Source organism: Mangifera indica, unplaced genomic scaffold, assembly GCF_011075055.1.
Source record: "Mangifera indica cultivar Alphonso unplaced genomic scaffold, CATAS_Mindica_2.1 Un_0015, whole genome shotgun sequence".
Classification (NCBI taxonomy): domain Eukaryota; kingdom Viridiplantae; phylum Streptophyta; class Magnoliopsida; order Sapindales; family Anacardiaceae; genus Mangifera; species Mangifera indica.
Window position 1 is genome coordinate 93,220 of NW_025401107.1, and position 20,892 is coordinate 114,111.

Here is a 20,892-nt window from a genome sequence, read left to right on the forward strand (position 1 = left end):
CATAACTAGGCAAAATGGCTTACACTAACAGAGTTTTGGTAAAATACTTTGTACCACACCAACATTCAAACAACTCATTTTCAGGCATTGTATGGCTATCCTCATTCGATTCACGTTTCATACTTTTTGAACGACACCAAAGTTGTGTTAGTTAATGCCTTCTAAGGATGAAGAGAAGAAAGCATCCAACTATTAAAAGATGCCTCAATAAGGTACAAACAAACAAAGATTAGAGAGGAGGTTTCAGGTAGGGGATTGGGTTTACCTCAAGCTTCAACCTTATAAGTAAAGCATGATGCACCGAGGAAATGCGAAACTACAAGCGAAGTATTTTAGCCCATTACAGATAATAGACATGATGAGAACCATTGCTTACTGCCTCCGTTTGTCACCAAACACAAACATCTATAATGTCTTCCACGTGTCATTATTGAAACCTATGCATGCTTTAACTCAAGCATCACCATCATTACCCAAATTTAGTCAACCAGCTAGTTGAATCCCACAAACAATATTGGATTGTCAGATGGTCAAACAAAAGAAAGTTGCAGCTGCTCAAGTCTTGATTCGATAGTTGGGTCTTCCAAAAGTCGAATCACTATAGGAGTCTACAAAGGAGACGAGGAGTCGCTTCCCTAAAATGGATCAAATATTACATATTTGATCCATTTTAACCCAAACAATGTCTTTGTACACCAGCTGTCATCTTAATGAAGCACACCGTTTTTAGAGGTGTGAACGTAGAACCAGGTATGAATCATATGAAAATTTTAATTGAATAATTTTTGCATTAAAGCTTACGTGAACAAGCTATTATTTAGGATTCTAGAATTCATTTTACATATATATATATATATATATTCTATTTAACGAGAAAAGATGTGAATTTGAGTACTTAATTTTTATCTTCTTCTCTCTCTCTCTCATCTCCCAAATTTTTGTCTGCCTGTGGTTCTCTCACCAATTCGTATCATTTGCCCCTTTAGAGTTTTGCAGTTCTCAGATTTTGTTCCATTATTTTAAAAGCACATGGAGTATAAAAATGTTTACCAAAAAATAATCAACCCAGAAAAGTAAAAACAAATACAAAACACTTTAGCACCCATAAAAATTTTCAGAAATTCAAGCTTTAACATGTTTGTTTCAATCAGAAGCACTACAAGGGGATATACAAGTAAGCCTGCGTTGTCTGTGACAGGTGGTAAACACAGAGATGGAAATTATTAGCTATTGAGAGAATACATATATATTATCTACAAAAAAATCTGATTCAATTTTTTTCAAAAAATATTGCAACTGAGAATGTCATGTGTTAAAGAGTTTCCTGAAAGGTCCATCCTTCCTGTCTTTGGCAGCTTCAGTTAAAGCAAGGAACCGCTTGAATCCTGTTGTGGCCGCCCCTCGTCCAAGGGCAGCTGCTCTTGTCAGTACGTCTTCTCGCGAAGCAATAAAGCCAAGTGAAGCATTATTTGCAATCACAGAAGCTGCTGGAGCGGCTGGGACAGCCGAAGCAACTGATGGTGGAATAGAAGGTTGTGTAATTGCTGGTCCATGTTTGTTGAAGTCATCCAGTATAGTCTGCTGATCAGCCTTTTTAAGACCCTGTAAATGCCATACTCTGATTAAGCCCATAAATAAAAAGTTAATTGCATGCATCATGAAACATTTAAACTTGAACCATATCATACTACTATTATCTTGCCCATAAAGCATATATCCCCTTGGCAATACAAATGAGTAGAGAATCTTCGATAACACAGTTGGAAATTCTAATGAATACGTAAAATTATCTTCAAGACTGATCAAATACATCCTACTATGGCATTAGTATTGAATTCCATTGATTAATTCAAACTGGCAACTGTGAAACCACAAATCTTCAACATCTTCAAAAGTCAAAGGGCATTCTTAATAAAATCACTGCACTTATCAACTTCGAAGAAAATTCTTTTCTTTGAAAAAGAAAGAAAGAAAGAATGTTTTCAACTTATCATCTCTTTCAATAAATCTCAGTTAAATGGTCATTCTTGGATATAACTTTTTCAAGCTTCCAGTCAGTAAAACCATTCCCTTAGGAAAGAGTCACCCTCGCAGGTCTCTGATGGATTTGATAGAAACTGACTGACATGGAAAAGAACCTCTTGAAAATCACGCAGCGATCCTCTAAAAGGATTCACCATTTATTCACTAATATAAAAGATATCTAATCTAATTCAATTTTAACTACTATTTTATATGGTAATTTTATAACTTGTAAATAAGTACAATCCTCACTCCTATTTTGTACTTCTCCAAGGGTCACTAGTCTCTTTTCAGTCAAAATGGGTTGTTCCATTTAGCTAACCGTATGTAACATTTTTGCCTAAAATGAATAAAGATCCCTGCCTAAAAAATTAAATCATCCAATATCAAATCACAATTGTAGATGTTTGAGAGAAATAAATAAATAAGGCATGTGATAGTTGGCTATAACCTTAAGCTCTAAAATACGCTGAAATTCCATTGGTGTTCCCTCTGGTAGCAATGCACGATATGTATCTGCTACAGAATCTACTGGGGATAGTATTACCTGTAAATTGAAACCAAAATTTAAATTGAGAACAAAAATTTTAATCGGTCAGAAGACAAACCCATCATTAATTTGGTCACGAACCTTCAGAAGTGCTTCAGCTTTACTCATTTCACGGCTCACAAATTTTGAATAGTTAGCAGCACTTGATGACTGCCAAAAAACAGAACTGGGTAAGTTTAGATTTGTGTATAAATTAAAGAACAAAGCCCTGGCAATGATACTTTCATGGATTCGCAATGTAATCACAGCGAAAGCATATGATATAAAATGGTAATCTAAAACTAATTTTATTGTTAAAGTAATTTGGAACTGGTAAAATATGTTCTTTTTCATCTATTAGATTATACAACCCCCATATTTCAAATACCATGGCAATCAATTCAATCCTCATATTTGTCATTCAACTTGATTGAAAAGAACAATTCACATGTTCACTGAAGACCATATTTACTTTCTATTTTAAGTCGGTCCCTTCTTCAACTTGAATCAGTTACTCAGTCAAGAGGACAAACACCCATGTGTGTGGTGGGATGATGACAATGATGTTGGTGAACGTTCAACAGAGGAATACATAAATTTTCGTCTAGACTCTTCAATCGTATCATATAACTATAGATGTTTATTAAGAGCACCAACTCACCCGTCGAGCAAGCATAGGTATGTCTAGAAGAATGGTTTTTACAGCTTGTGTATCCAATAGCATCTGCAACAGGATTACAATTTATCATCAAGGCACATGAGTGAATCACAAAGATCAGAGCCTATAAATTATGCATTTTTAAGGCATGATTAGTGGCAAATCTTTTTACAAGTATCAGTCAAATGGCTATGACAATTCACCAAAGAAAAGAAATAAGTGTTGATACAATAAGAGGAAGCCTAATTCTCATGCTATGCAAAAAAGATTGATCCAGAAACTTTGCATTTATTTGTCATAAACGACAAATAAATACAATAATTGCAAGAAAAAGAAGCAATTCAGTAGCTTTGCTCTTTTAAAATACAAGTGATACCAAGTCTCACTCATTTGTACAGAGGTTATCAAGTAAAACTCTTAACACTGAAAACAAGGAAAAATAACTTAAGAAAAGAAAACTGATGCTAGGCAATCAACTACACTTCAATAATTCAGAACGATATACAACTGCAACATACCAAGAAATAAAGCTTTTTCAGCAAGAAAGAACATGCACACAAAATCATTTTAGTGCGTGAGAAGCACATAAAAATAATGCGAATGTCAAGGTGAATATCCTGTCACTTTTCATCCTCTACGCCTTGAGGAAGTAATTAAGGATCTACGAATCAAGGCACAACAGAGATTAAATACAAACCTCCCAAATCTTCAAGATAAAATTTCTTTTAAAGCCATGGTTGTACTATACCCTAGTCCATCTTCTAGCTAGAAAAATGCATAATTTGACATATAAAAATTATAGATGTTGAAAATGGTCAGTACCTGTTGGGCTCCAGTTTCTGATATGTGCTTGCATTTGAAAATATTGGCATAGAATCGTGGACCAAGAGATGAGGCCAGCTGCATAGATTAACAGAAAAAAAAAAACAAAATAGCAATGAGCTACTGTATAATTTTACAGAAAAATAAGTCGAAAAGATGTATGACATGGTATCATTTTGGCAGAACATTTGAGTATTTTATGACTTTCAGAAGAAAATAAAGTGCACCTTGCAGCTTTGAAAATGAATTAAGCTGAGACTGGTCATAATTTTAGATAAAGTACAACATTCAATTATGAAGTTTGGAAAAATAGATGGCAGTAAACAAAGTTTAGAAGATCAGCAAACATAGCAATTAAGTATAAAAAAGGGCATAGAAAATATAAATCAAATCTAATATACTCAAACATAACATTCCTTATCAACATTTCTTATCCTTATAAGGTCAAACAAATATTGGTAGTCCTCTGTAAAATCACCTTATCCAAGAAGAACTGAAAGTAAATGGGGGACAGAAGGCTTCCAAGTGCGGGAATGCTAGTGGTAAGGATCATATTTATACCATTAACATACCTGCAATAAAGTGGCATGGTTACACATGCAAATGTCAGAGTTTAAATTAATTAGTGTTCCAAGATTTTAGAAAAACTATCTTACTCGGATTGGTCACCCACACTCTCAAGGCTACCCCATGGCACGCGTGTCATTGCAGCCATCTCAGCATCAAACTTAGTTTCCAATCCTAGAACTAAGGTTACTAATGCTTTTGTTATAACTGCTGAAAATTCATCCTGCAAGATTTTTTGAGATTGTAAAGAAGCAAACAGTACAAAAGCATCAACCTGAACTTCATGAAGCAGGTTAATACCTGAACTTCAGACATATCAACCCCATCTGCCAACTGTGAATCAATTATTTTGGACACACTTTCAGCCAGTTCTCCAGACTGCCAAAACAGACCCGAGTTACTAAACGTTTTTTTAGATGCTTCCCTTGTTTATAGCCAAAGTGCTATGCAGGTACATAAATAAAAAGATATACTAAAATTATGCCAGCAAGTTATATCAAATCATCAACAAAGAACATAAGCATCATGGAAATTTAATATTTAAGAGAACATACATGCCAGCACCTCAAAAAGCATGGCTGAGAATACTTTGCCTTAATTCAACAAATGCAAATCAAAGGGAGATAATAAACAATATAAATTTTCATATCTGAACCCAGAACCTTTTTCTAATACCATACCAACAAAATTTTTATATGTCACAAAAGCTGGATTAAACATAAGTTCAAAACCAGTTACAAGAAGCACCAAGAAACAGAAAAACAAACTAACCGTTTTATGGCAATACTCAGCCGAGTTTACAATATAGCAAATCAATCTTTCATCCTTGTCAGAAGTCTGCTCAAAATAGTAAAAGAAAAAGCATACACAAATTAGTATTTGATACCAAAAATAGAAAAATCACCAAAAGGATTTTAGAAAAGAACTTAATCCCATGCACCTTTATCTGTCCATCCATACCAGTGGCTGCTGCAACAATTCCTGTACCACCCTTAGGAAGTCTTGCAAAGAGCTTTGCCGCATATGCTTTGAGTATTTTTTGGAATACCTAACACAGGAGATGCAATTATGGTTTTTCCTTTTGGTGTTGATAATATAAAGCTCATCTGCTGCAAGGTTGGTGGAGATCATGGAATTCTAAATTCCATTCCTATTGAAATGACATCCTCTTTCCCCTACAGCATTCCCATATACGTGTTCCATTTCCAAGAAAATTTAAGCATAAAAATTCTCTCAAGTACTATTAGTAAATTTATACTTTAGTTAAAACACCTCTGACTCTTTAAAGATGTGTGCTCATAGACACTTAATGGAGTAGAGAGAAGTTGTGGCATAACACTATCAAACACTGATATTCTTTTTCTTTTTTCTAATTGAAGAAACAAGATACAAGTTTTATTATTTGTCAAAATAACCAAAAAAAAAAAAAACCGGTGAACCAGCATCCACTAATGCCAAAGACCAGATCTTACAAAGAGAAAAAGAACACAGTGATCCCAATTTTAAGTTAAAACAAACTCCCAGTCTCCATGGATAAAGAATACAGTAGTATTCCAACATTGTTTAGAACTAAAAGACTACATCTGAAGGACAAATTTTATCCACCCGTCCACCAAAAAATTCCTCTAATTTTCTCAAACAAAATGACCACGAAAACAGCTACAACACAAATCATTCATATAACCAAAGCTTTTTCATCATCAATGAAAGCAGAATGACTTTCAATGAATAACTACGCACATGAGCCCAGAACAGACAAAGATATTATGGGTTCCATGAATATATTAAACCACAAATTTGAAGCAGTAGAACAAACATGAAACAAGAGGCTAGTGCTTTTCCCCTTTTTCTTGCACATTGCACATTATTTTTTCCTGTAGGAAATCATATAAATAGAAAGGAGCATAAAAGTTGATTAGATATCCACAAAGTATCAAATTACCCAAGGAGGGAGGCAAAAACTGTAGAATGAATATACCAAAACCATCCCATGAGTTTAGAAAACAAGGTTTCTACTTCCAGACAAACATATGCATCAGTCCAAATTTACTTTAAAAGTATAATCAACCAAGCAAGAGGTAGAAAACATTAGCTTTAATCAAGCAATATCTAACAAATTAACTAGCCATGTCTAACTGGCAATGGCACAGTTATGATCCAAATTGTGTACAACTTCAAACATGAGACATCGCAAATTGTAGGTCTAGTCCTCAGTGGAAGCAAAGAGCATTTGAAAAGGCTCCCTAAGCTTTGTTTAACTTTTTATGAGCACTAAATCCATTAAGATTTTCTCTTTCAAAGATGTAGCAATTCAAGATTATATTAAAATTCAACCTGAGGTTAAAATATTTTCTTATTTTGGTATAAATTATAATCTTACAACACATACAACAAATACAACACAAACATAATTTAAGAGATATAATGACAAGTTTAAAGAATGAACCTTGAACAAACTGAATAATGTGTTGCCTTTTGTAAGAGCACTGCACCGCTTTAAGCTTCTCTTGATTATAAGAAACAACTGCAATTGATGACCGAGGGCAACCAAAACATACAGTGAATATGATAATTGGGAAATCATATTGTATTACATCTTTTCCAATAAGAATAAGTTTTATTAATGCATCCAAAACAAACTGCATGAAAGGATCTTGAAAAATTACAGTTCAAATTCCCAATTTTACCAACTTGGCATTCAGTGTTATCCTAATATTTGCAAGTTATTTGCACCAAGGATGAACTAAAATTATTTAACACCAAAACACTTAACCACAGAGTTAATTGTCAGTAGTTAAAGGGATCTAGTTACTTAGGTTATTAACTATATCAAGACAGCACCAATTCTTTCTTGATATTATTCAGATATACAGAAAGAAAAAAGATCGGACCAGAAATCAACTGATACTAATAAATCACCCCAAGGTTTAAAGAAAAAAATAATCTTAGCAGAATACATGTTAAGCAGCCCCCAAAAAATATAGGTCAACCCAAATTTTGATTATGGTTAAGGTGAATAAAGAAGAATGATGCATCTATTAACTCGTTGAGATTGAAGGCCAAGTGCATACAGGTTACTATAGAGCAGGGTCAGGTTGGACTAAAGCAGTGCTAAGGTATAGATAGCATATTTAGCTGAATAATATGTATTAACAGATGCATTGGAAGCATTTGAATACACACACACACACATTTACATACATACATACATATATATATATATATAAAAGTTAAGACAACCTGATTTAATTAATTTTTTTTAATCTATCTATCTATAATGTATTTTATTTACTGTTCATCTTTCTTGCATAAAAATTCGTGACAACAAAGTATGTTTACCATTTTTGTGTAGTTGCATCCAAGAAAGGAAAAGGTGGGTAGGAGAAGAAACTGAAACACCCTTTTCAGTTAAGAAATTAAAATTTTGAATAAAATATTCATTTATTCTCTTTCCTTATGTATATTTTCTCTATTCTTTCCTAAAACGAAAACTTTCATTTCAAATCAAGACTCTTAATACAAAATTGCAAAAGAGAATCAATAATTGGCATATTCAAGATGAACTGTTGATTGTTAGATACTGATTACAGTTCTGTGTTAAAAAGTCCTAATTTCAAAAAGATTTTTTTTTTTCAAAGAGTGATGAAAAAATATAAAAAGAAAAGAGAATATATGAATATTTAATCCAAATTTTTAATTTTTCTGTATGAAAGGGTGGACCTGCATTCTCTCTCCCACCCACCATTTTCTATTTTTTCTCAACTGCAATTTCACAAAAAGGGTAAACGAATGAAGTCCTTACAATTTATATGCAAGAAAAAGAAATCGATACATAGAATACATATATGAATGTACCCCTATATTTATGGAAATTTTCAGGTCAAGACCATGTTCATTGGATTCACCTGTAAAATATTTTATTTCACTCAAATGATGATGAATTCAATGTCATTTAAGCACAATCCTAAAACATTTAATATCCTAATTTTCTGACTAGAAAATTACTGTGTGCGCACTTTTGTGCCCATGTGTTTTGTTTGTTTGCATGTGTGTGTATCATGTTGGTGACTTGATAGATGCCAACGTGAAAATCGTAATAAGGCCAATGGATTCATTGAAGAACTAAAATTGATCCAACAAAATATCCAAAAACTCTTAGCTAAATATCAAAGAAAGACGCGAGATAATAATTGAAAGTGGATCATTTCATAATTGGCTTCTAGAATATTAAATATATAATAAATTTAATGAAAACAAACTCTTTTTCCTCTATTTCTTTTTCTTCCTTCCACTCATGTCACTTGCTCTCCTTTCACTTCTCTCCATTTTTTTCAAACACCGTTTATAGGAAAAGGAAATTTGAATTTTATAGATTAAATGAAAGAAACCTAAGAAAAAGATTGTTAATTGACACAAAATTGTATCATATCATTTTGAGGAGGGTAGGTGTTGAATTGGGAATAAAATCATTTGGTAGTGATTGGGTTGGGATTAGAGCAGCCAAGGTTGATTCATAGAACACAGAGAGATCAATAGGCTCCAGTTAGTCATTGTGAAACTACATATAGGGGATCATGGGTTCTGATAATTAGATACAAGAATAAAAGTATGACCCATTGATATTGTTTGTTTGTTAAACAGTGAAATGAGAACAAAAACAAAGATATTGGATTAGTAACAAATGTCCAAAAACATTATTCACATAATAATTATCTCTTCTTTGTTGTTGTTGTGTTTTTTGGTTTCTGAAAGTAATTTGCTCCTATGATTTAAAGAGTTTGAAGAAAAAGAAAATGGGAGATTTGATGGACACAAGAAAGTGGTGAGAGGGTAAAGAAGAGAGGGCAAGATAAAAGAATTTGTTTGAATAAATTTAATATTAAGATACTGTTTTCAAACTAAATGTTGAATAATGATCCCACCTTCATTTAATATTCCATAAATTTCTGTGTTTTGCTTTGATATTTGGTTAAGCCTTTTCTTATAACTTGTTAGACTATTTTGATTCTTACAATCTGTCTGCATTTTTGCTTCTATTAGGTCATCAACATAGAAACATCTTGATATGCACAAAATTCTCTAGTTAGGCCCATGCTTAAAATCTTGTTGGATGGCACTTATTTTCACATATAAGAATATAATTGAGATTAAGTATAATCATGATATAACTATATGCATAGTTAGGATGCCTGATACTATATTATATAAAAGACCATTGGACTTTATCACTAGATGAAAATAATTGATTAAATATAAGAATCTAACAATGTTCAGCATGCATTAAACATGATCATGGTATAATTAACGTAAGAATGTCAGAGGAGATAGGCATCTAATTGATGATTGCATCCAGTAAGAGTCCTAACAAGTAAACAAACTTTAGATTGGCAAGAAACATTTTCCTCATCTCCCAACCTCCACCATACTCCCCACAACACTCTAGTACAATTAAAGATTGCATCCAGTAAGAGTCCTAACAAGTAAACAAACTTTAGATTGGCAAGAAAATTTTCATTGTCTCCCTACCTCCACCATACTCTCCACTCCTAAACTCTAGAACAATTAAATTCCTGGTGTGAATCAGAATAGATTCGATATTCTCTCACAAGAGTATATTTCATTATCAACAAGCTATTAGTGGCACAATATAAACTGATGCCAATTAATTTATATTTTTATCTTTACAGTAGGTCTCTAGTAAATTAGTCTGTGGAGTCCCACAAAATTATAATGCAAGGTTCACAATCAAATGGATTCAAGAGCCAGATCAAACAAGATTTTAACACACCAAACATATCAATAAATCAATTATGGAGGTGCACCAAGCTGAACTACTAAGCTAGAAAGAGAGCTTCACATGATGATCCACAGCTTGTAAGGACACACTGCACACATGCCAATAGAATAAACAAAAACCAATGATTAAATACTTACTTGCATGCTACTGCTCAGAACATTATTTTGACTTGCTTCTTCAATATCCCATGTTTCGTCCTATTACAAGATAATTATTGGAGATAAGCGCAAGAACTATCCAAAATGAAAAAAATGTCACATCCAAATTACCTGAACAAGCTTCTCCAGATTCTCCATCAGTGTCTTTTCTTCTAGTTCTACATAAACAATCATGTGCGGTTCAAAGCAAGAAGAGATAATCCCTCGGAAATTGAACTGCCAATGATGAGGAAAGATTAATTTAGGAGTTATCTGAATTTTCATAAGCTTCAAGCTTGAAACAAGAACAAAACATTCATAATACCACTTAGAGAAGAAAAATTTACAGTGGCAACATATCAGTAAGAACACCCACATCGGATTCATTACAAAGTGAGATATCTTCTCAATGACAAGAGCTAAAATTAACTACTAACATGACAAGAAGGCCAGAACTTCAAAGAAAAATGAATTAATTGGTGAAACCTGTCAACATAACCAAAATTTAAGGAGAACACCTTTTTTTTCTTTTTTGGCTAGAGGTAATAAAATTTTGTTCTATGAGGGAAAACAAAAAAAGACCCAGAAACACAGGCCTTTTTACTCTATTGCAGCATTTAGATTCAAAGATATGGCTCAAGCTCACAGTATATTTAAAAACTACATCATAATTATCCATCTAAAACAAGTACATACCCCAGCCCCTGGCACTGACAAATCTGTATTTCCATCCTTTTCCTGTCAATACAGAATCGAAAGGATCAATAAGTAAATAATACGGCATGGATCACTTACTGAGCAAACAGTTTTTCAAACCATATAGGAATATAGGATCCATACTTCAGTTTCACTTCCCTGATGAACAGCAAGCTTTTTTTCATACTTCTTTCGAATATCTGATGCCTTTTGACTGTTATCTTCTGCTCTACCTATTTCTTCAATGTCAGCACCAACCTCTCTGCTGATACTGCCTCCTCCAAATTTCTCAGCTAATTCATCCTCAAATTCTAGGGTTCGTTGTAGTGCCTATAAAATTTAATAATGCAAAAAAACACCATTAAGAAGAAAATTTGACCAGAAATAAAAGTGAAAGGCATCTATATAATACTGCTACATGTATGAAGATAAGTTATGCCTATATGTGAAAATATAAACCCAAGCTGGAAGAACTCCTCTTATACAGAAGACTGAAAAGGTGAAATAAGACATTCGAGAAAGCGAATCCCAGTAGCCACTGAAGATGCTCTATTATCAATCAATTATCTCTTTTTCCATAAATGTATCCTTCTTATATAGCATCAAGCTCTGTCTTCCAAGTAAAACTTGTTTTAATCTATGTCTCTTTGGTATAGCTCTTTAACACATCCTGCACCTAAGCTACGTGCAGTATGGAAGAGACTATCATCCAGGAAAGTAGTAGCCTCAAAAGACCAAGCTTCATCACAAGGATAGAATGGTTATATTCCCAAGGTATTCATTGAAGGATCCAGTTGGCTTGGCATTACATAGTTCCAGCTGTGCACAATCAAGAGACTGATATGCAATGAAAACATGGGTTGAATGCTCAAAATTAAAACCAAAACTTTTATCTAAAAAGTGTGCTTGTGACACTCGGTTGTAAGCACTACAAAGATGAAGTGGGTATAAAGCATACACCATTTTTACATTTAAAAAAGACAAGAAAATGTATGTTCAAGCTGAAACTAAAATCACAAAATGCCACAGAATGAAAAAACATGACACCAAGCATGCAAACTTACATGCAGATTTGAATATCCAACCACATGCAACATGGAAATATATTATATCAAAGAAATAATAGAGGACTTTCATTCACCATTCAGACAGAGTATGTGTAGTACCAACAATAATGTTCCAACATCTGGTTTTTCTTTCAGATTCTCTAGAATGTCTTCCAGCTGTTTCCTGAAATCAGAAAACCACCAAATCTAAAACTTCTACAGAACGTATAAGCTAACAGCTCTTTGATAACATATAGGTTAAAGCAGATTTTTAACAGCCTCCTCAAATTTCCATAGCCATATAGCATCAGCCCAAAGAAACAAGAATATGTCATGCCGAACCATTTTCAGTAGCTATGCCAATAAAATTTATCTGAAGATTGAAAACTCATCCCAAAATCAAGCATTATTAAGTGCTAGTGTCAGTTTCCAAAAAGACTTTTTTTTTTTTAATTTTGCAAAAAATATATCTGAGATTTGTAGATAGCAATTTTTTAAGAAAAAGCAAAAGCAATGTTGTAATGTAACAACAAAATTCAATATTAGCAGCAAAGGGAACCTTAAATTGTTCCAACCTTCCCTCCCCCTCCCTCTCAATGGACACACATGCACATAAAAATGTTTACCTTACTTATAAAAAGTAATTATACCATATAATTTGACAGAAAAGAAGTATTTTTTGAAACTATCACACTTTCCTGCCAAAGTCACACCAAAAAGAAGAAATAGAAAATTGTTCTGTTTTAGATTTTCTCCCATTTCCTCTATTCCTAGCATTACAAATTTTTGCTTCCAAATGTGATACAAAATCAACACAAATTCACATTGGTTTTTGGCTTTTATGACACATTTACAAATTGAAGAAGCAATCGATTGATGGTATGATTAAGAAGAATTAAGAATCAATGTCAAAGATGACATACCTTGTCTTCTTACAGAACTGAATACAGAGTCGATAAGAAACATGCCATGACAGAGGAAAAATCTTCCATATTTCCTCATTTGTCCTCATACGACGTTTGATCCATGCATATCTTCGTTCAGTTTTATCTAACTTAGCTAATTCTGTCAACACAGCAAGCATCAAGATTTCAAATTCTAGGACATCAAAATGGACCTTCACAAAGTATGAACACTGTGATAGTCTCACAAACCAGCCCCTTCAAAAATCTGTTCATATGAAGTTAGCTCCCGGCGACAAAAGTTATTTACCAACTCTTCCCTCACAGATGGCTCCAAGGCATCAACAACCAAGCAAGCATCAGATAACTGCTGCAGTAAATTACCTTCTTCTGTCTCTTTGCCAGTACCTAGGCTGAGATGAAAAGAGAAAACAAGTTGGAAAAAACTCCAAGAAAATAAATGTCAGAAAAGCTATCCAACATGAATATCAAAAAGAATTCTATGATAAGATGTCAGAAAAGCTGTCTATGTATCAAACATTAAGAGAATAAATGTCACTGACAAAAATTCAGCATAAGTTACTAACTTATATGTTAAGTCCGTCAGTGAAAGGCTAAAATATATAATGGGTCTTTTGCAGAAATAGCCAATTTTTTTAATTAAAAACTATAGATTTTGTATCATAGCTACTTTCAGATGAAGTAACAAAAGTGGACTAGTGTATCATCATGAGGACAAAAACCCTGAAGTGGGGTAACCACCCTATGCAGAAATAATAATTAAAATTAGCATTATAATAGACCACTTATATATTATGAGAAAGGGGAGCAAAAGATTAAAAGTTTGCATACCTTGAGAAATCAGAAAACACATGTGACTTAAGTATTTGTTTTATACTCTTAAACTTCTCCCTAAGCTCTGTGATCTTTGGGATATCCCTGTACGCTTCAAAATGACTACATAACTGGTTTACAGCCTGAAATGCATCACAACTAGCATTAGTAAGCATAATGCCTTCTCATAAAAATTAAAATAAAAAAGCAAAGCAGTTTTAAATTAAAATGCCAGAAAAAATATAATCCACAGAAAAATGAAATATGGTAAATAAGAGGATGTAGTAAAGAGCTAACCACAATATAGAAGAAACACCCAAAATAAAAAACTCAATTCCCTTTTAGCCCAAACTTCAGTCAGTAGAACAAGCTTCCTAAGGATTGGTTCATTCATCTTAAGCAATCTAGATCATATTCAGAGTAATGATGAAGGAGATAGGGTCAGTCAAAGAGGATCTCAGCAACCAAAAAAAAAAAATTAGAAGATGCTGATGGAAGTAATGGAAGGGACAACAACAGAAGATGCACCAAAAGTTTCCTAAGAAATACCTAATGATTAAAAAATGACGAAGGTTCAATTGTTTTGATTATATTGAGGAAAATGGTTTAAAAGAGACAGGGAAGGAGTGATCTCAACTCAAGAAAGATTCATAGGAACTGTGGACAAAAAAGATGGTAGTGGAGGAAAATAGAAAATAGAGGAAAAGTATGACAAAGACACTAATGACTCTGTCAAAGAACTAACAGAAAACAAAATTGCAGAAAAATATTGAGGCCTCACATCAGCTAATCTTGAAAGGATTAAAGTGTCAGGGTCTTGAAGTTCAATATGAATATAGTTGCTTGAATTATAGGATGGCTGAAAAAGATAAAAAGAAAGTGTGGTAATCAAGGAACTGATCACAAGGACTACCACAGATACCATCATTCTTCAAGAAACCGCAGGAGGGAAAAAACAGAATAGTCATTGTGGTATCCGGGGGGCAAGAGCGAGGTATTTCTCCCCGCAATAGAAAATTCAAGGGGTGAGATATGCCAAAATATTCAAAGGTTGTAGAATCAATCTTTGGGGAATCTGCTTCCAGTAAAATAATAATAAACAATGGCAAAGATTAATTCTAATGGCCCAAGTCTAATCAACAAGTAGATAATGCAAGCTTCAAGCTACACACAAGCATTCTTCACCTTCAAGGATTAAATATGGTTCTTTAAAGGCTAATAAGCTAGCCCAAACTATTGATGGTGATGCTATTGTTAGATAATATCCTTGTTGAGTCTTGATATATTGATTGTATTGTGTCTAGTATAATACTGCTGGTTCACATCACCTCAAATACTTTTAGTAGTATTTTATCATTTCTTATTCCAAAACAGGAAGCAAAAATACATCCAATGAGCAACATGAGAAGCAAAAGCAAATCATCTCTGACCTATAATGGGGCTTAAAAATTAAATAATTGACCCATTAAATACCTCCAGCTGTGCAGCTGCCTCCTTATATTGCCGTTTTGAAGCCATTACCTGAAGCTGCTCAACAGCAGACACTGACATAGCATGGAAAAGAGTGTATTGATTAAGTGACAGACGAAGAAGGCAATTTTAGCACTGAAAATTAATATCAAAGAGTAACGTAGATTGAAAGAACTTTAACTAAGCAATGCTCACACTTTCAGACACATATCCAACATCAAAGATATTTTCATTATAGATATGTTAAATTTATAATAGATTAACATTCTCAGGTAGCAAAAGCCAGTTTTCATTCTAGATTAAAATTTTTGACAACCTCTATCTTGATGACATTTCACAATAAGAACACAGAAAAAATTTCACTATAAAGGGATAAAGGTATAAAGGTAACATAATCAACTAACCTAACATCGTAAGGCGATGAAGAGCTGTAATTGTAGTTGTAATATGCTTCTTTGCGAAGTCCAACTTCTTAATGTCACGGCATATTTCTTGAACCATCGTTTCACTCTGTTCAGCTTTAGTTTTTATTTCACGGATCTTATACATGAGTTCCTGTATTAACACCAAAAAGCTCAAATCAAAAGATCCCACATGCAATAATAGAGGCTTCAGTTTTTGAAAGCTAAAGCTAGTAAAAGGAGAGACAAATGCAACAGTTAAACTTTTCTTTGAGTGACCATATTGTATAACTATAGACATATTCTATAGTAGTTTTAACTTTATACAAAAGGAACTGACCTCCACGGCATGCGTAGCAGCAGCAAGATCTTCCTTAGCTTTGGTTCCTGAGTTACTCTGAAACCACAGTAGCAAATCCACAAAGAACTATTAATAATAATATTATATAATCCTTTTGGATGCATGAGTTTAAGGTGATTGTATGACACTCTCCAATTACTCCATTTGGTAGAAATTCAAAAATAAAGGACCATCAATAGTTTTGGGAGTTTGCATAAAGGTGGAGAAGGCTCAGAGTAACAGATTAAGTCATACTTCAATTAGGGTTTAAACACACTGTCTAGCAATAAGGTTGAGACATACTGGCACCAGAAGTGAAAAGAAAAATTAATAATATCCACTAAACTATACGAAGGAAAAGAGCCAATAATTGAGCTTGCTTTACCAAAAGAAGGTGACAAGAGAGAAATAAAATGAAGCAACAATCACCGACTTATAGCAGCCTACCCCAAATATGAGTTTGCCTATTCCTAAAATGTATATGCAATTTGAGTATTAAATAGAAGAAATGCAAAGAGAAAACTTTCAAAACAGTAGTAACTTACCCTACCCTCAATCAAATAAGTTCACTAGTTCTCTTAAATGCCAAACTTGTTTATTTCCAATTGACTCTTAGAAGAATTTAGCTTAAATAATAATGTGAACACTATTCCCAATAAATGAACTTACACATTGCAAACAATTAAATGAAAGTGCTAGGTTTTCAAGCTCCATTTTATGATTTCAAGAGCTTCTCCACTGTAATCCACTCTTGATTTTCAACCATTATGAAGTTGTTTTTCAAAACATAGAATCTAGCAGGAATTATTTTTGCATTCAAGGCAATGTTTTGAGTTCTGTAGTTGCAAACTTTTTTTTACTAGGCTCAAAGCTTCCCCCAGATTAAAAAATAAAGAACAGATAAATACTAATTAAACATAATATAATAGCACATTAGATTTGGGTATCCTCAAAATAATCCAATCATAAAGTATTTAGCATAAGATCTACAAAGCTTCTGACATAATTAATAATCTTGTAGAAAACATAACTAGATAGGTGGAAATAATGTGAGAACATTAAAAAAATCTATTCCACAGAAAAACAACCACTCAAAGATCATGGCGTGTAACAAACCCAAACAGGTTACAGTTAGACTTTCATAAACTTGACCATGCACCTCACTAGGAAACAGACAAGTAAGAAATCTTGACCTGTTGGCGAACAGCAGCTAATATTCCTGCATCCACACGGCGAATCTCACTATGTATCTTTTGCATAAGCGGCTCAACACCAGACAATGAAGCCTCTGAATATTGACCACATCTCACAAAGTTAATACGATAAACACTGAACAAGGCAATATGCAAATAAACTCTTTTGACCAATCGGGATTCACATATCTTTAAAGTTTCACTGAAAATTAATCAAACATTGCATTTTAAACTAAAAGAAATCTTCATAAAATGGACACTGCCACTGTATCAAGCATTCAAGCATGGGGACAAAGCAGAACCTGTGGGAAACATCTGGTTGATGTAATCCAGCGCACTTGATTTGTCCATGGCTACTAAAAATCACTGGAAGTACAGATCTAAATAAAAGAATATCAAAAATAAAAAAAATATAACCAATTTATTAAACACAATTTATTCGAATTTCACGATCCTGCATTGCGTCAAGGTATTAAACCAAGAGTGAGATCGTGACATTGAACCGAGATTCAAAATTGATTTTATAAAGTTTGCATAATTAAATTGACCACACGGTACCTCTTTCAAAAACTTTTTTATCCCCTGTAAGTGGCAGACGGTGGCTTCCAGCGAGGCTTCACGACGAAAGCAGAGCTGACGGTTGCTTTTGCAAAGTGAGTTGAAGTTCTTCGATTTTTCTTCCGTGTAATGAGCAATAAAATGGAAAATTCTAGGTTGGGATCAGATTTCGTGAGTTGTAATGACGATTAGGAGATAAGTAAAAAAATCCGCTGCTCCTTCGAATTCTGCAACTGAATGTTCTTCATATTCCACTCCCAGTAAAAATTTGGGTTTTAAAAAGGGGTTAAACTTATAGTAATTTGGCACTGTAACCGTCCTTCACCTCTGTAGAACATGAGGAAGAGAATATTGAGACAATACATTAATGGAAGAGGATATAAGTCTTAAAAATCTATTCATCGTGGCTTTCACAAAATAAAATAGATAAATCTATTCTACGTGCAATGGTGGAGCAAACTTTACCCTTAAGTTCTCTAAGGGGCACAGGAGGGATTTTGGACATGTATGTATCGTACATGGCTAGATATGTTTAAAGATGAATAGTTAATTAGCATAGAAGCCTTTTAAGCTATCAACATATATTTTTAGTTATAAAAAGTAAAAACAAAATTATGATAGATTATATATCCAAATAAGATAATATCTTAACTATTGATCAAACTATTAAATCAAGAATGTTACAATTTATAAAAGCATAATCAAATCCAAAAGACAAATTAGATTATTAAGAACATATTGTGGGCTTATTGCATAGACCATAGCGCTAGTTGAGTTGAGATTGTACCTTTGATGAAATTCACCTATAATAACAATTATCATGCGATAATTAAGATGACATCTTATAAATCACTCTATTGTAAAAGGTGTAGGCCACCTCTCCATTGGGTTGATTTGGATGAAAGAACCAAACTGGAGCAAAGATAACTAAAAAAATAGAAGAGTTGCAAGAGTTATACTAACAAGAAGAGAAAAATCTTGAGTTTGTTGTAAGGGATAAGGTATTCATTAGAGAAGCTCCATATAGACGTGTGATAAGGTTTGGTACGAAAGGAAAGTTGGCCCCCAAATTTATCCATTCTTTTGAGATTTTAGAGTGAATCAATAAAACAGCTTATAGACTTGCATTATTGGCAAACGTGAATCATATTCATAATGCGTTTTATGTCTCATTGCTATGCAAATATGTGGGAGATCCAACCCATATTTTGAGGACGAATGAGATTAAGCTAACAAAAAAACCTTGTGTTTAAAGAGCAACTGGTGCAAATTTCCCAAAAAAAAAAAAGTTAAGGTGATCCTAAACAAGCGGATATCTCTTATGAAAGTCCTCTAGAGGAATTTGAAAGTTGAAGAGGTTACTTGGAATGTAGCACCCATAGGTATATCTTAAGGGCATTATGGTCTTTTTACATATATTTATGGTTATATATGACTATGGTTTCAGTTTGATTTGAGAATGAGTTAATTATTGGAATTTTAATGGGATGTATGATTGTACATGAAGGGTATACATTCGTGCATCATGTGATACATCAATAGGATGGATAAAGTGTCATGTTGGAAATTTTGAAGTGGTACAAGACTGTACATATCAAGTATGCATGCCCATGCATGACTTTACAGAAGTTCAATTTAAAAAGGCACATTTACGCTGACTTTGGGATATTTATTATCCTTTATTTAATGCACATTTATCTTGAGAGGGAAGATTTAGGAGCTGATTTTTCAGTGACCATGTGACATCTTCAGTGAGATATTTTGGCAAGAGAAAGAGTAAGAAAGGAGGAGATAAGAGAAGGTGTTGATCAGCCTTGAATCTTCAAGCTTGGAAGAACAAGTAGGATGATTGTTTTATTTTTGTGCATTATGTTTAGATATGATCTTAAGGATGATGTGATGCTCTATAAAAGGAATCAATATATTAGGTTTATTTTTTAAGGCTTGTATTTAGGGTATATAATGATTGTGAAAGGATTATTGATATGTTTACATGTTAATAATGATATATATGTAGTGTTTGGTTTGGTCTATACATGAAAGTCTTATTTTTATACTATATAGGGCATTAGAAATTGGTATGTTAGATGAGTCAACATTAGTATTCGATTAGAAATCAATCAGGTGTGAAATTAGTCTGAAATTACATTTCCAAATGTCATGTGCAACTGTACCAAGTTCAGACATGACCGTGACATGCTTGAAATAGTTTTATTTTAGGTCATATACAGTAGGGGGTGCATATGGACCGGGTTGAGCCTGAATGTCCTTGGCTCAATTTCATAGCTCAAATTAATGGTTTGAATTGGTAGTTCAGTTTAGCTTGAATCAATGGTTCGAATGTATGACTTGAATTTATGGCTCAAGTTCGAGGTTTATTGACAAAACGATATCGTTTTATCTAAATAATATTCAAAATTTCTTATTCAAGCCATAAATTTGAGTCACAAATTTGAGCTACTGATTCAAGCTATGAATTCAAGTCGAACCAAAATGAACACCTCTTAGCTAGAGTTTGATTCAATTTAAAAAATAAGCCAACTTTTTTAGCTTGAATTTGAATCAAATGAACTTAAGCTGAGCTAAATTGGCTTTCGAGACAAAGTCGACTTGAATCATATCAAAGCCTAATATACGGTCATGCATGCCCGCATATGTGAAACTTTAGTTTATGTAGACAATTTTTTTGCAACCGTGTAGAGGACATACACCGTTAACCAATGACTCATAGATTAGGACACAAAGTGCACTTGTACGACTAGTGTGCACAACTGTTTATCAGGTAGAATTATAATAATAACCTTAGGAAATATGAAGGTTGGAAAAGCTAAGTATTTATGAATAAAGCAGGTTGTACATTTGTGCACCAAACTGTGCATATCTGTGCATGCCTTTAAGTTAAGCCATGGTGAGGAATGAA

General features: G+C 33.4%; 1 protein-coding gene across 4 annotated transcripts; it reads right to left on the reverse strand.

Annotated features, from left to right (window-relative positions):
• Nucleotides 1–1,074: 1,074 nt before the first annotated feature.
• On the reverse strand, nucleotides 1,075–18,341 carry LOC123205775 (vacuolar protein sorting-associated protein 53 A-like). Of its 4 annotated transcripts, none has more exons than XM_044622811.1 (25): nucleotides 17,973–18,339; nucleotides 17,717–17,780; nucleotides 17,415–17,509; nucleotides 16,222–16,278; nucleotides 15,885–16,035; nucleotides 15,484–15,554; nucleotides 14,029–14,153; nucleotides 13,429–13,589; nucleotides 13,198–13,339; nucleotides 12,395–12,458; nucleotides 11,373–11,558; nucleotides 11,229–11,270; nucleotides 10,665–10,769; nucleotides 10,533–10,592; nucleotides 7,045–7,122; nucleotides 5,539–5,646; nucleotides 5,370–5,435; nucleotides 4,899–4,976; nucleotides 4,688–4,821; nucleotides 4,510–4,603; nucleotides 4,032–4,109; nucleotides 3,213–3,275; nucleotides 2,654–2,722; nucleotides 2,474–2,569; nucleotides 1,075–1,602 (listed from the first exon to the last, which is right to left on the reverse strand). In XM_044622811.1, exons 2-25 carry the CDS (start codon nucleotides 17,763–17,765, stop codon nucleotides 1,306–1,308), a joined length of 2,469 nt encoding a protein of 822 aa, XP_044478746.1. In that variant the 5' UTR covers nucleotides 17,766–17,780; nucleotides 17,973–18,339; the 3' UTR covers nucleotides 1,075–1,305. The 4 variants fall into 4 exon arrangements, with proteins under 4 accessions (XP_044478746.1, XP_044478745.1, XP_044478747.1 ...); XM_044622810.1 differs by having other exon boundaries at nucleotides 17,717–17,794; nucleotides 17,973–18,338; XM_044622812.1 differs by lacking the exon at nucleotides 17,717–17,780 and having other exon boundaries at nucleotides 17,973–18,338.
• Nucleotides 18,342–20,892: the final 2,551 nt, after the last annotated feature.